Source organism: Sycon ciliatum, chromosome 10, assembly GCF_964019385.1.
Source record: "Sycon ciliatum chromosome 10, ocSycCili1.1, whole genome shotgun sequence".
In the NCBI taxonomy this organism is placed as follows: domain Eukaryota; kingdom Metazoa; phylum Porifera; class Calcarea; order Leucosolenida; family Sycettidae; genus Sycon; species Sycon ciliatum.
The window spans coordinates 18,456,282-18,468,836 of record NC_088652.1 but is presented as its reverse complement, the minus strand read 5'-3'; the positions used below and the strand labels follow the sequence as shown (position 1 = coordinate 18,468,836).

Sequence of the window (12,555 nt, the reverse complement as noted above, 5' to 3'; positions counted from 1 at the left end):
CACGAAATTTGAAAAGATGATAAAGAGGCCAGCTCCAAGCTTTTCGTCAGCTGACTGTTGTGTTTCTCTTCCTGGTGTTGTGTTGTGTGGAGAAGAGAAGAAAAGTGCTAAGTCTTTTTGACCTTTTGCCCACCAACGTTCAACCATGGCCCTCCGGAGAGCTAATCTTGTAAGTATGTTCTGTGTCGAAGGTACTGGTGGACGCGTTGTTCATGGAGCGTTGCATCTCTGCCCGTTTTGCAGCGTTCCGGCATGGAAAACACCATCGCTGGTCCTGCCCCAGGCAAGACCGTTGTCGAGCCGTCCCTCGTTGGCAAGAGCACCCGAAGTGCTCTTGGTGATATCAGCAACAGGTCCCAGTCCATTGCTCAACAAAGCAAAGCTGGTACCAAGAAGGCTACTACTGCCGCCGTTGATACACGCAGGGTTGGTTCTAGTTTGTGTTTGTAATTATTTTAGCGCTCAATACGCATCGAGGGGGGACTTCGACCCCCGCTTTTGAAGTCAAAGCCATTGGCTTAGTTTGGCGAGGAAGTATTTCCTTGAGGATAGGATTTTGCCACATGTTTCACATAGTCTGGGTGAAGTCTTTGCTCTTTTGAACTTCGAAATAAAACTCCTCCATGTTTGTACTTTGTTCGTGCCTACCTACTCTGTAGACAGCATCATTGAGTTGAAGCTTCGGCTCTTTGTGTCAAGCTGAGAACATTGTACAATGCCTTTCGTCCATCCTTTCCTTCCGCACAGGGAGGGCTCACACTGCAACAAGAGGTTCGTGTCCAAGCGGCAGTATCACGCATAAACGCGATGATCTTGCTCACTCTCACAAGGTCTAAAGCGCCAAAGAAAGGTGTTGGTTTTGAAATTTCTTGACGTTCCGAGAAATGTGTGCATTTCGAATTCGAAATGAGTGCGTTTTATCAGGCAGTGAAGACGTTCAATTTATCAAAGGCCATGACAAAGAACTCAATTGACACTCGAACCTCCAACACTGACTGTTTGATCTGTACTTCTTCAAGAGGAGCTTATTTTTCCTCACGTGGGTGCCTGCGCAGTTCAAACATCCCCCAGTCTTCACGCACCTAAAATCCAGGACCGGGTCAACCCCGCCATGAACACAGATTGACAGGAGTGTTTGCATTATGTATTGCACGACTGGACTTTTCTTACCATATCAGGTATCTGCCAACGTCAACTCTCTGCGCATAAACAGACAACGTTCTTTCAACCGTGAAGACTTTCCACCCGTGTTGAAAATGCTGATGAAAACTGTGCACCGTGTGTGTGTGTGTGGGGGGGGGGGGTATGAACTCTTGGTACTACTGTGGTCTGGTACTGGGCGAGACCTACTCTAACGGTGAAGCCCTGTGCGTGTATATTAAGCACGGCATATCATTTGTAGTGTACTATGAACTTGTTTTTCCTGGTGAAATGCACGGGTGCGTGGAGTGCTGGATTCAGACAATGGTTCTATAACTTATATCAAGAATCCATAACCCCCAGAGTGTGCAACGCCACACAAATCTCTGTCACGACTCGTTTTCAACATTGCGTCATTTTCATGTAGCGAATGTCGCGGCCTGCACGCGCAGCGACATGAAAATGACGTAATGTTGAAAACGAGTTGTGACAGAGATTTGTGTGGCGTTGCACACTCTGGGGGTTATGACTCTTGCTTATATCAAGAGTACATATAAACCCCCAAAGAGTGTTCAACTCCAGCTGTAGGGTCTGCGACGGGAGAACTTCGCATCACGTGACGAACCCGTACACATTATCTGCACCTTGTTCATGACAGATACAGGGCTGTGCGCAACCGTGCTTTGGGTTCAACTCTCTCGTGGTCACTTTGCACTGCTTGCCAGCGTAATCTTTTGAACCATGTCACGCGATGTGAAGTTCTGCCGTCGCCGCACTGTACAGAAGTTATGCACGTACATGTAGGTGCACACTCTTGGTGGGGTACATAAACCAGAGTGTGCAACTGTGCATAGCAGATCTGAAACAGCGCAGTTCGTGCACTACGTCACCCTGATGAGGTCAGCCAAGCCGAGACTTGCGTACAGCTCAAATTTTCATGTTTCATAGCCTGGAAATCAGCCAAGTTTGTGCTTGATTTTAGACGTCCAGTTTCAGGATTTCGGTGTTTTGTGTGACTGTGTACATCCACCGACAAGTAAAGTCACCAGGCTATCTGTATCAAAAAACCGAAATCAGGACAAGCTCAGTGACCTGCACCACCGCGACTTGCTATGATACACCCATCACATCTGTGGTTGAGATCAATGGTGCGTGCATGCAAACAAAGTAGACTAATGTGTGTGTGTGTTGTTTTCTTGTCTGTTATCCGCGTCTAGACTACACGGTCCCGAGCTAAAGAGGCTGATGTCGTGCCGACAGCCACCACCGCGTCGACTACTGCTGACACGCAGCAGCTATCCACCACGACCACCGCCACTCGCGAGCATGTTGACTCTGCTGCTGACCAGGTGGCAGTTGCCTTCTCCCAGATGATGCACATCGAGGATGTGGACGCGGGAGATGCAGACAACCCTCAGCTGTGCTCCGAGTATGTCCAGGAAATATATCACTACATGCGCCGGTTAGAGGTAAGCGCACCGCTCTGTCTAGGAACCAGCTTGCTCTTGGCTGTATCACTGCCCGCGTATATGTGTGTCTGTGCGATGCTCGTGTACGGCCTGCAATATATGGGATTCTGTTGGCGATTTTGTAACAATCATGGGAGTTCTAGTTGCACCCTTGCCAGATGTCTTATGTTTGTAGTTATTTTGTGAGTGAGGTGTGTCTGCAATTGTTTCTAGTGACCGGTTCTTTTTGCTGCTGTCGTTACTGTGCAGAGCAAATACTCGCTGCAGAGGAATTATTTCCATGGTCAACGCGACGTTACCACCGAAATGAGAGCTATCCTTGTGGATTGGCTCATTCAGGTGAGCTGTGTGTGAGAGAGAGAGAGAGAGCTGTGCGTGTTGCTGTGTGGATGTGCGTTGCATGTCCAGGCAGCATTTTATAATCCCAGGACTTTGGCCTTTGGACGACTCCACATACTTCAACAGCAATCTTTGCATGCTTCTTTCTCGCTCTTGCTCTTTTGTTCTCTTGTTCTCCGCACGTGGGAAGCCCACGTCGGTAGGTTTTGCCCATGAGCAAAACAGAACACTGTTAGTCTGTAGTATACCGGTATGTCTAGGTGTGTGCGATGAAGCACGTGTAATTTCACAAATTTTCGGTGTACTTTTATTTTCAGAACAAACACTAAACCACATAAACCAATAGGGAACTGCTTTTCTGTACGTAAAACTTCTGTGCATCTAACCTGGCCTTTTGCCCTCATGCCAAAAATATTGAGCACCGAAAATTTGAAATTAGAGTATGCCTCAAGTTCGGTTGGGGGTGGGGGCATCCTATCAGGCTGAGCCGCTCTACGTAATTTCTCTTGCATTTTTGAATGAAATTCAATACGCGTGTGTTTGCTTTCCTGTTTCCAGGTTCACAGTCGCTTCCAGTTGCTTCAAGAGACACTGTACGTAGCTGTGGCTATACTGGATCGATTCCTTTCTGTAAGTTGTGTGGATGGTCTCATTAGGGAGGTTTAGTCCCACGTAATCCGTGGGTATTTCACGTGTGTGTACCACGTGATACTCAGTGACCCACGTACAGACGTTTTCTGATTCACGACATACCATGTATGGAGGCTCACCCACGTTCCGCCAGAACGTGGGTGAACATCAGAATGGAGCGCATTGTGCGAGCTGTGAGGGTGCTCAGCTGAAGAAGCACGAAATCAAAATATTGGATGAGCTTCTTAGGCCCGGGTAGCTTCGTCTTTGACCAGGTTTGGGCCGTTCGCTTCATGCTTTTGTTTGTTCCGTGTGACTAAACACAACATTGCAAAGCGGGTGCCCTTCATCCACTTTACGTGGATCACCCACGTACGCGTTTCCATTACGTGGGAACTAAACCTCCCTATTGTGAAACAAGCCCGACGAGGTCTTTCCTAGCATTACTTTTTGATCAGTTCATGTCACTTACTAGTACAGTGGTCACTCTTTAATCCGGCACTTTATAAACCAGCACCATTTTCAGTAACCAAAAAGTCCTCTTTATGCACACTGCAGCAGTAAATCAGATTTTATATTCCAGCGCCCTCCCTAATCCAGCAGAAAAGGGACCACTTATGCGGAAACGACCAAAGACCACTACTCGCCAGTGGCTTTGTGGGGTGTTATGTTGCCTTCTTCCTGACAACTAGCCATGCCAGAGTGTGCTGGATGCAGATAATGGGGTATTTGCGCTTTGTAGTGGGTCGTATCATCTCTCATGTACGGGTTCCGTTGCTTATTTGGAGTTTGATTCGCAGGGAGTATGTGTCGCCTTGCAGATGAAAAAGAAAGGTCCGTATAACCAAGAGTAGATAGACAAGAGTGTGCAACTCGCGGATGGGTTCGCCTGTGGCGGAATTTGTTGACGTAATCTTTTCTACGACGCACGCGCTGCAAGTCTTTTGGAAAGCTTTGCCTCGTGTACTTGGCCGGGCTTTACACACGGAGACTCCCTCCCTGTGGAAAATCCATAAATACAAAATACATTACAAGGTCTGTGACCAGCACGTGCTCTCACACTGCTCTGCGGCTTTCCATGGCAACCATAAAGTAACAGCAAGATTTGCAACTCGCATCCATTGGTTGTGGCACCACGCCTGATGAAAAATGGCTGCGACCTAGGTCCCCTGTGTACATAGTTGTCATAGCTACATGACTTCCTTTGAGTCTTGTAATGTAATGCTGTTTTGTTTGTTTCTTATTCCGTCGTATCCCTAGTTGAACATGCCACCTCGCAATCAACTGCAGCTGGTTGGTGTCACCGCCATGCTTCTGGCCTCCAAGTACGAGGAGATCTACGCGCCGGAGATTGAGGACTTTGTCTTCATCACGGACAACACCTACACAGCGTCGCAAATCCGCGCCATGGAGGTCAGGATCTTGGCAACTCTGGAGTTTGAGCTCGGAAAGCCTTTCTGCTTGCAGTTCCTCAGAAGAAATTCCAAGGCTGGACATGTAAGTTCCTACTGCTGCGTGTGTTGGTGACTGTCCCCCTAGTATCAATTTCTGTGGATTTTTTGACGGCTGTTTGATGCTCTCAGAGGTGCTAGCTGACACTGGTGGTGCCCTCTTAGATGTTGTTACGAAACTGCCAAAATAGTGGAGTTGAGATGAAGTTTGTGTGTGGTGGGGGGGGGGGGGGAGTCTCTGCTTTTCTTTATTCTGTCATCGCATGCCTTGCAGCTTTTGTCCTCTCCCTTGCTGTGTTGCCACACCTGCCGACATGTCAGTAGCCTGTCGATTTTTGAGGCCTGTCACGACCTGCCGACAACAGCCATGAAAGTGTCCAAATCTGACCTTTGTGCTTGGTTTAGAAGTCATGGTCCAGAATTTTGGCTTTTACTGCTCATTACGAGTGTTTCCATAGCTCTCTCCTACAATACAGCTGTCTGGGGGAAATCGGCAAACTCAGCCTGAGTCGTGTGCACTGTAGAATCCCGCTGGTGGGTTTGTACAACGAAGCTTGGCGATGTTCGAACTTGGCCTATGCTTATGCGCGGGTGGGTTTATTCGCTGGATTCTACGGTATAATATTATTAGGGTTACTATGAGGGGGGGGGGTCCATTTTATTTTTTTCAGTCTACTGATACTTGGCTATAATGATGTGGCAACACTGCCCTTGCCTATTTTGATTGTTTTCTGGACACAGCTTTCCTCGAGCGGCGGCTTTCGAAATCGGTCAACCCTGTTTGAGGGCCTGTGTTGAAATTGATCGTCTATCTGTGTTATGTGTCTACCCCAGGCCGACGCGCTCATGCATGTTATTGCCAAGTACTTGATGGAGCTGACGCTGCCAGAAGGTGACATGATCTGTGAGCTGCCATCAACGATAGCAGCATCCGCTCTCAATCTCACCTTCAAGTTGCTCAACAAAGGCACATGGGTAGGTTTCATTGTTATTAAGAGAGCATGTCTGAGAATACCAAAGTATGTGTGCAAGTGGATCTCTCCGATTTCGCTCAAAATTTGCAGGTAGGTTGCCTTTGGGGTGTGGATCGACTGTGCAAAGCCCTTGAAAAAGTTTCTGAAGGGAACCTTGAAATTTGCATACCCCTCAAAAATGGCCGAAATATCACATTATTTATGGGTCTAGAAACGAGTCACGCCACAGCGTATACGAACAAGCTATGAACAAAACTCCATCAAGCCAACATTGCCTCACCTTAGAAGAGTTCCTGGAGCAGTACCGCTTAGCCACGCCAGCATCCCAGAAGACGAGGTCCATCACCCCCTGACGCCACAAATGATCGTCTTGAAAATAGCCGATTTACAAGCGCTGGCAAAACAGCCAGCTACGTCCTCAATTGGCCAGAACTATACACCGGCAGATAGTAGAACACCTCTTCTAGCGCTGAGGACATGTCCCCCATCTTCCTTTTGGGGTTTTCTTGAAATAAACTTTTTTGAATTTTTCCACTCGACCATGCTGAAATACGGCCAAAGTCATACCTGCGCAGGAAAGCTCGCCCCGTCGCGACGTCTCCTCAGCAATTTCTACTCCAACACTACTCCCAAGGCCGCAGAACAAAGTGTAGTTTTGACTCTGACAAGGAAAAGCAGCGGTGATCACTTGTCACTCCAAACGACAAGCTTCTCCTTGCGCCACCAATAATTTTTTGTGCGACTGTTGATGCAAAAGTGACTGAAGGCCTGAGCGCAGATTTTGAATTTTATTGCAAGATGCACGGTGAAATCACGTGCCTTGTGACGCAAGAATGCCAAGTCGCGTGGCCCACGGCTCACGAGATTTCAGAGTCACCTTCGTCAAGTGCGCTTGTTACTCGCCTTGAACGCCCGGTGGTCTGGAAGTGATCCCACTTGTGTTGCACGGCTCACGAGATTTCAGAGTCACCTTCGTCAAGTGCGCTTGTTACTCGCCTTGAACGCCCGGTGGTCTGGAAGTGATCCCACTTGTGTTGTTACTGCGCTCAAGAACACGCTGGGAGTGTTGTAGGCCTACGAACCGGGACTTTCCCTGACCATGTAGGTCGAAGACCAGTGAAATGATGATGAAATCACATTCTTTATGACGTAAGAAATCTCTCATGCAGTTCACGCGACAAGTGCGTGCAGTCAGTGCTACTCGCGTGCCAGTCAACACAGGGACCGAGCTAGCCGCTTTTGTCGAGCATCGACATGAAAACAAGGGACTTTTACTGTTGGACTATGTTCGGGATTGCAGGAGGTATGTGTGAAAGACGAATAACTCTCCATGCTGTACGGGGCATATTTCAACGGCTTGCTGCCATTGCAACACTCCTAGGACAGTTTGTTGGGGTACTCAGCAGTTCAAGCAGGAAATGAAGCTCATCTTACCTCTGCCATCATGGTCTGTTCCGAGTAGCGTTCCAGGCACTTTCACGATCGTTGGGCGCGTACGAGTATCGTGACGCAGGAAGCGTCATCCTACGTCACAGAGCACGCGATCTCACCGTGCATCTTGCAATAAAATTCAAAAACTGCGCTCAGCTATCAGGCCTTCAGTCACTTTTGCATCAACAGTCGCACAAAAATTATTGGTGGCGCAAGGAGAAGCTTGTCGTTTGGAGTGACAAGTGATCACCGCTGCTTTTCCTTGTCAGAGTCAACACTATACTTTGTTCTGCGGCCTTGGGAGTAGTGTTGGAGTAGAAATTGCTGAGGAGACGTCGCGACGGGGCGAGCTTTCCTGCGCAGGTATGACTTTGGCCGTATTTCAGCATGGTCGAGTGGAAAAATTCAAAAAAGTTTATTTCAAGAAAACCCCAAAAGGAAGATGGGGGACATGTCCTCAGCGCTAGAAGAGGTGTTCTACTATCTGCCGGTGTATAGTTCTGGCCAATTGAGGACGTAGCTGGCTGTTTTGCCAGCGCTTGTAAATTGGCTATTTTCAAGACGATCATTTGTGGCGTCAGGGGGTGATGGACCTCGTCTTCTGGGATGCTGGCGTGGCTAAGCGGTACTGCTCCAGGAACTCTTCTAAGGTGAGGCAATGTTGGCTTGATGGAGTTTTGTTCATAGCTTGTTCGTATACGCTGTGGCGTGACTCGTTTCTAGACCCATAAATAATGTGATATTTCGGCCATTTTTGAGGGGTATGCAAATTTCAAGGTTCCCTTCAGAAACTTTTTCAAGGGCTTTGCACAGTCGATCCACACCCCAAAGGCAACCTACCTGCAAATTTTGAGCGAAATCGGAGAGATCCACTTGCACACATACTTTGGTATTCTCAGACATGCTCTCTTAAACCTGCGCAATGGGCTTGTTGACATTCAGACTTTGACTAACTAGGTGTTGTGGTAGCTTGCTTGTCGCGACCTGTTGCTAACAAGATTCGCTTTACGACAATGGGTACATGTTCGGAATTCTTCTCCGCGGTTTTTTTCTCAGGATTCCACTTGTATCATCAAGAGTACATAACTCCCGAAGAGTGTGCAACTCCAGTAAGGGGTGCTGTACCGACAAAGTATCATTTATTATTTCCAGTTGACGTCTTTTTTTATGATGCGATGCACACTAGCACTGTGCACGTATTACCAGACATATCGATAACCGGTGGCGGACAAGGCCCCATTTGGAAGCACGTGTGATGTGTTGACACGCCGTAGAGCTTAGCCAGGCCCCTTAAAATGTCGTAAATCACTGGTGCAGGGAGCATTGGATCGTAAATAATAGTCAACTTGAAATTCTGTTGGGACAGCCGGGTCTGTGAGAGTTGCACACTCTTGCAGAGTTCTGTACTCTGTGGTATCATACTGTGTGGGTGTTCAGCTGAATATGACCAGTGCCTTAACCCTTTCACTGCCGCTGTCGACTGCAGTCGACAGCGCATTCATGCACTCCGAGTGCCATTGTCGACTTGCGTCGACGAGTAAACATGCAGTCCCCAGTGCTGTTGTCGACTTCCGTCGACAGGCAGACCTCACCCAGTTCGTGCCTCTATTTTCGAATATTGGAGATGTTTTGCCGTGGTAGACGGCCACTGGGCCCTGGAAGATGTCCATACCCATCGAAATACGCTTCCAGAAGTATGGGTTGCCATTTGAAAAAAATCGAACCAGCGTCATTGAAAATGCGCATCCGATTTTTAGCCGATCGGCGAGGAAGAAACCGGTTCTCACGCACTTCCACCTCGCTGAGTCGGTGCGAGTATTTTCCTCTTTCCCGTCAACTTTCATTGCACGGAGCATGGAATTTGGTTCAGACTTGATGCCTAGCTATTACCCAAGACTCCAGGCGGCTATCCGTTGCGATAGGCGGTTGGAGTCACGGGTAGAGACAACCAGACGATAAATTCCTCGCGGACGCATTCACTGCAAACTTGACGGAAACAGCGCTGGCGGCGGTCACCGGGTCCAGAACTAAAATTTTCTAAGAACTACCACGTTGCAATGGCGACCAGCACGGTCAAGAGACACTACAGGTATGTCAGCTACAACATAATTATATTCTTTCTACAACGACACCTACCTCTGGCTCAAAACCTGACGATCTACTGCAAGCTGATGCGAAAGTGAATTACACTCGCGAACGCTTGTCAACGGAACAGGGAAGCGCTTCACTCTCCGAAGTTGAAAAGTATTTGGACTGCTGCTAATGGGGAGAACAAACGACCACCATGGCGGCAGAACATTCCGCAGCCGTTCACCGACACGATCCGCTTCACCAAACGACTTACGAACGTTTCGTTCTCCGAGTTTTCTGGTGGCAGCAACAAGAATTTCGTCCGCAACGACAGGACGAAAGTCTCTCGCAACTGAAGTCCTGTTGCCACGAAGATAGAGAAGATTCCGCAAGCCATCTCCTCTGCTTCCAGTGTTGTAGCTCTCCTGTCCACTGGCATATCTTTCAATCCCAGCGAACGAAAAAAAGGATCTGCTTCTCTCTCCAAAACAACAACTAACTTTACTTCGCGAGTGTCCGGGCCGATCGTGTACATAGTGTATGTAGCGCATGCGGCGCACTTTCGCATGACATGACACGCATTTTTGTACAGCGGCTGGCGCTAGATCGCGCAGCACGTTTGTACTTCGGATTTTGCGATTTTTTTCGACGGCAATGGCTTCCTTTATGAGTTGTCTACCTACGATGTATACTTTGGAAAGCGATATTCCGTACAGAAAGTACCAAAAAATCCAGGAAAAGTAGGCCTTTCGATTTTTCGAGCTGGAGGTAAAAAGTGCCTGGCAGGGAGGGGGTGTACAGCTCAGCTGACAGCCTGGCAGGGAGCGCCTTGTCACCTTGAGTGGTCAGCTGGCAGTGAAAGGGTTAAATATCGTAAATATCGAACTTTTTTCACCAAACGAATTATTTTAGTTTAGACCCCACCCCTCCCTCTCAGAACGTAAAAAAATGTTGACATACATGCATATACAACGGCCATGTACATGAATCAATGTTTTCTGAAACGAAATTGGTCAACCCCCTCCTACCCCTTAACGAAATTATTTCGTTTTGTGAAAAAGTTCGATATTTATGGACGACCCCCTTATACCGTGTTCTGACTGTACTCGCCTGTGATGTGTGTGTGTGTGTGTGCGTGTGTGTGTGCGTGTGTGTGTGCGTGCGTGTGTTTTGCTGTGGTGCAGACTCCCACGCTGGAATACTACAGTGGGTACACGGAGGCACAGCTCTCCAAGTGCACTAGCCGCATTGCGCAGGTCCTGAAGAGGACCTCCACCGAGAGAAAGCTTGTGGTAGGTGTCTTTGTATTGGTCCTGTCTAGTTCGCTGCGAGATTTCGTACTCTCTGTAGAGGTTATACGATTACATCAGTCGAGATACTTTGGCAACGTTGCGGGCTCTCGGCGCAGCGCTGCGCTTGCACTAACTCGCCCTGTTTACTTAGCGGCCATGGGAAATCCGCTCACTCACCTGTATATTCTACAGGGCTTGGTCCAGGACAATCAGCAGATCACAGACTGCAAAGCGGCTACATTGAAGCGCAATCAGTCTTGTCCAACGGAACAGGCATTCACACCAAAGTGAACCTTCTTCAGAGTCCACCAGCATGGCTCAGAAGGTGTGCATTATCTGACCTGCAAGGTGTTTGAAATAGTATTCAACTAGACAAGACTCTGCTTCCTGGAGAGACTGCTTTGTGCCGGCAATAGATCCCCAGCCAGTATGGCTCAGTTCAGTCAGTACCTTATGCCGCCCCTGGGAGGGTATTAGGTCCATCCAGAAACTGTATTCAAGGTTCAGTGTTGATCAGTGTGACCTGGTTGTGACGGTATATTCATGCCCTTCTCTTAACTTCTCATTCGCTTCAGCCTCTCAAGACTCTGGTTACCTTCTTGGTGTGCTGAATGGTAGCTGACCGGTTTTGTCTTGTTTTCGTTTTCTGTCGTTTCTTTCGGTGTTGCTGCAGGCTGTTCGTTCAAAGTACAGCAACTCCAAGCTCCAGTCGGTGGCAACTCTGCCGGAACTGCAACCGGCGCATGTCGAACGCATGTTCCCCAGTGCCTAGGCAGTGTCGGCACGGACATCAGAGTCCCCGCAGACCTCACAGGAATTCAAGTACTGGTGCTGAACCGCTGGTGCGTTTATTTAACTGTCTTCTTCTTGATAACGCTTTTGCCAGGTACTCTCTCTCTCTAAGTGTTTTCGTTTCTCACTAGGACATAACTCAGCGCCCAACTGGTTAGCTCTGCAGCCTATATTTGTTGTAAACCATCGCCGGCTCTACTCTCGTTGGTACTGCCCAAACATACTAGTATCAGTAACTGCTCGCTCATTACCAAAGACGTCAGTGGATTGTGCGACGCTTATACTCTCTTGCACACACAGTCAGTCTCAAATACCAACATTACCAAAAAAGATTTCTTTTCGCCGCGTCATCCGACGGCGTATATCTTGCACCCGGGCGCTTCCTTTGCCCAGCCTTCCAACCACTCGGGGTGCTCATCTTCCAAACGTTTTCTTCCCAACGAACCCAATCTTCCTGTTCTCTAGCTCCATTATCTTCGCTCCTTGAGTCAGCAGTTGTTTTCCATTGTATCTTTATCATTGCGGCGCGTTACTGCACTTGCTTTCATTTGTCTTTCTGCGTGTCTGTTTGCTTGACCCGAACTGCCACCATCCGGGCTGGAGTTCACTTGTTTCCACTGACGACAGCACCGTCGGGTGGGCTCCGGTCGTGGCTCTGGCTGGCGCTGCAGCAATCCGTTTGTTTCGACCCTGTTGTTTTGTGTTTGCCAGTGGCTCACCGTGGTGTGGTGTCCTGTAGTGTGAGCGCCTCTGCTCTGTATGTTTGCCTGTGTGTGCATCCATGCTATGTCACTGCCATGCATTGTTCTTGCACTGCTCGTTTTGGTTCCCTGATTTTCTTATTTTTGAGTAAATAAAGAAGTTTGTCACCGTTTCCTGAACATCTCCGTGTCGGGCTTCACTGTGCGAGACATGTGGGTGTGTTGTTCAGATGGTTCATGGCTTCTGCGGGCGCCTTTCCTTGGAT

At 48.4% G+C, this 12,555-nt stretch overlaps 1 protein-coding gene across 1 annotated transcript; it reads left to right on the top strand.

Annotated features, from left to right (window-relative positions):
• The first annotated feature begins 47 nt into the window (after positions 1 to 47).
• On the top strand, positions 48 to 12,469 carry LOC135826482 (G2/mitotic-specific cyclin-B-like). The gene is made up of 9 exons (XM_065339091.1): positions 48 to 169; positions 244 to 426; positions 2,358 to 2,609; positions 2,859 to 2,948; positions 3,507 to 3,578; positions 4,839 to 5,075; positions 5,864 to 6,004; positions 10,689 to 10,796; positions 11,470 to 12,469. The coding sequence occupies exons 1-9, from the start codon at positions 146 to 148 to the stop codon at positions 11,566 to 11,568; spliced, it is 1,206 nt and encodes a 401-aa protein (XP_065195163.1). The 5' UTR covers positions 48 to 145; the 3' UTR covers positions 11,569 to 12,469.
• The last annotated feature ends 86 nt before the right edge of the window (positions 12,470 to 12,555 follow it).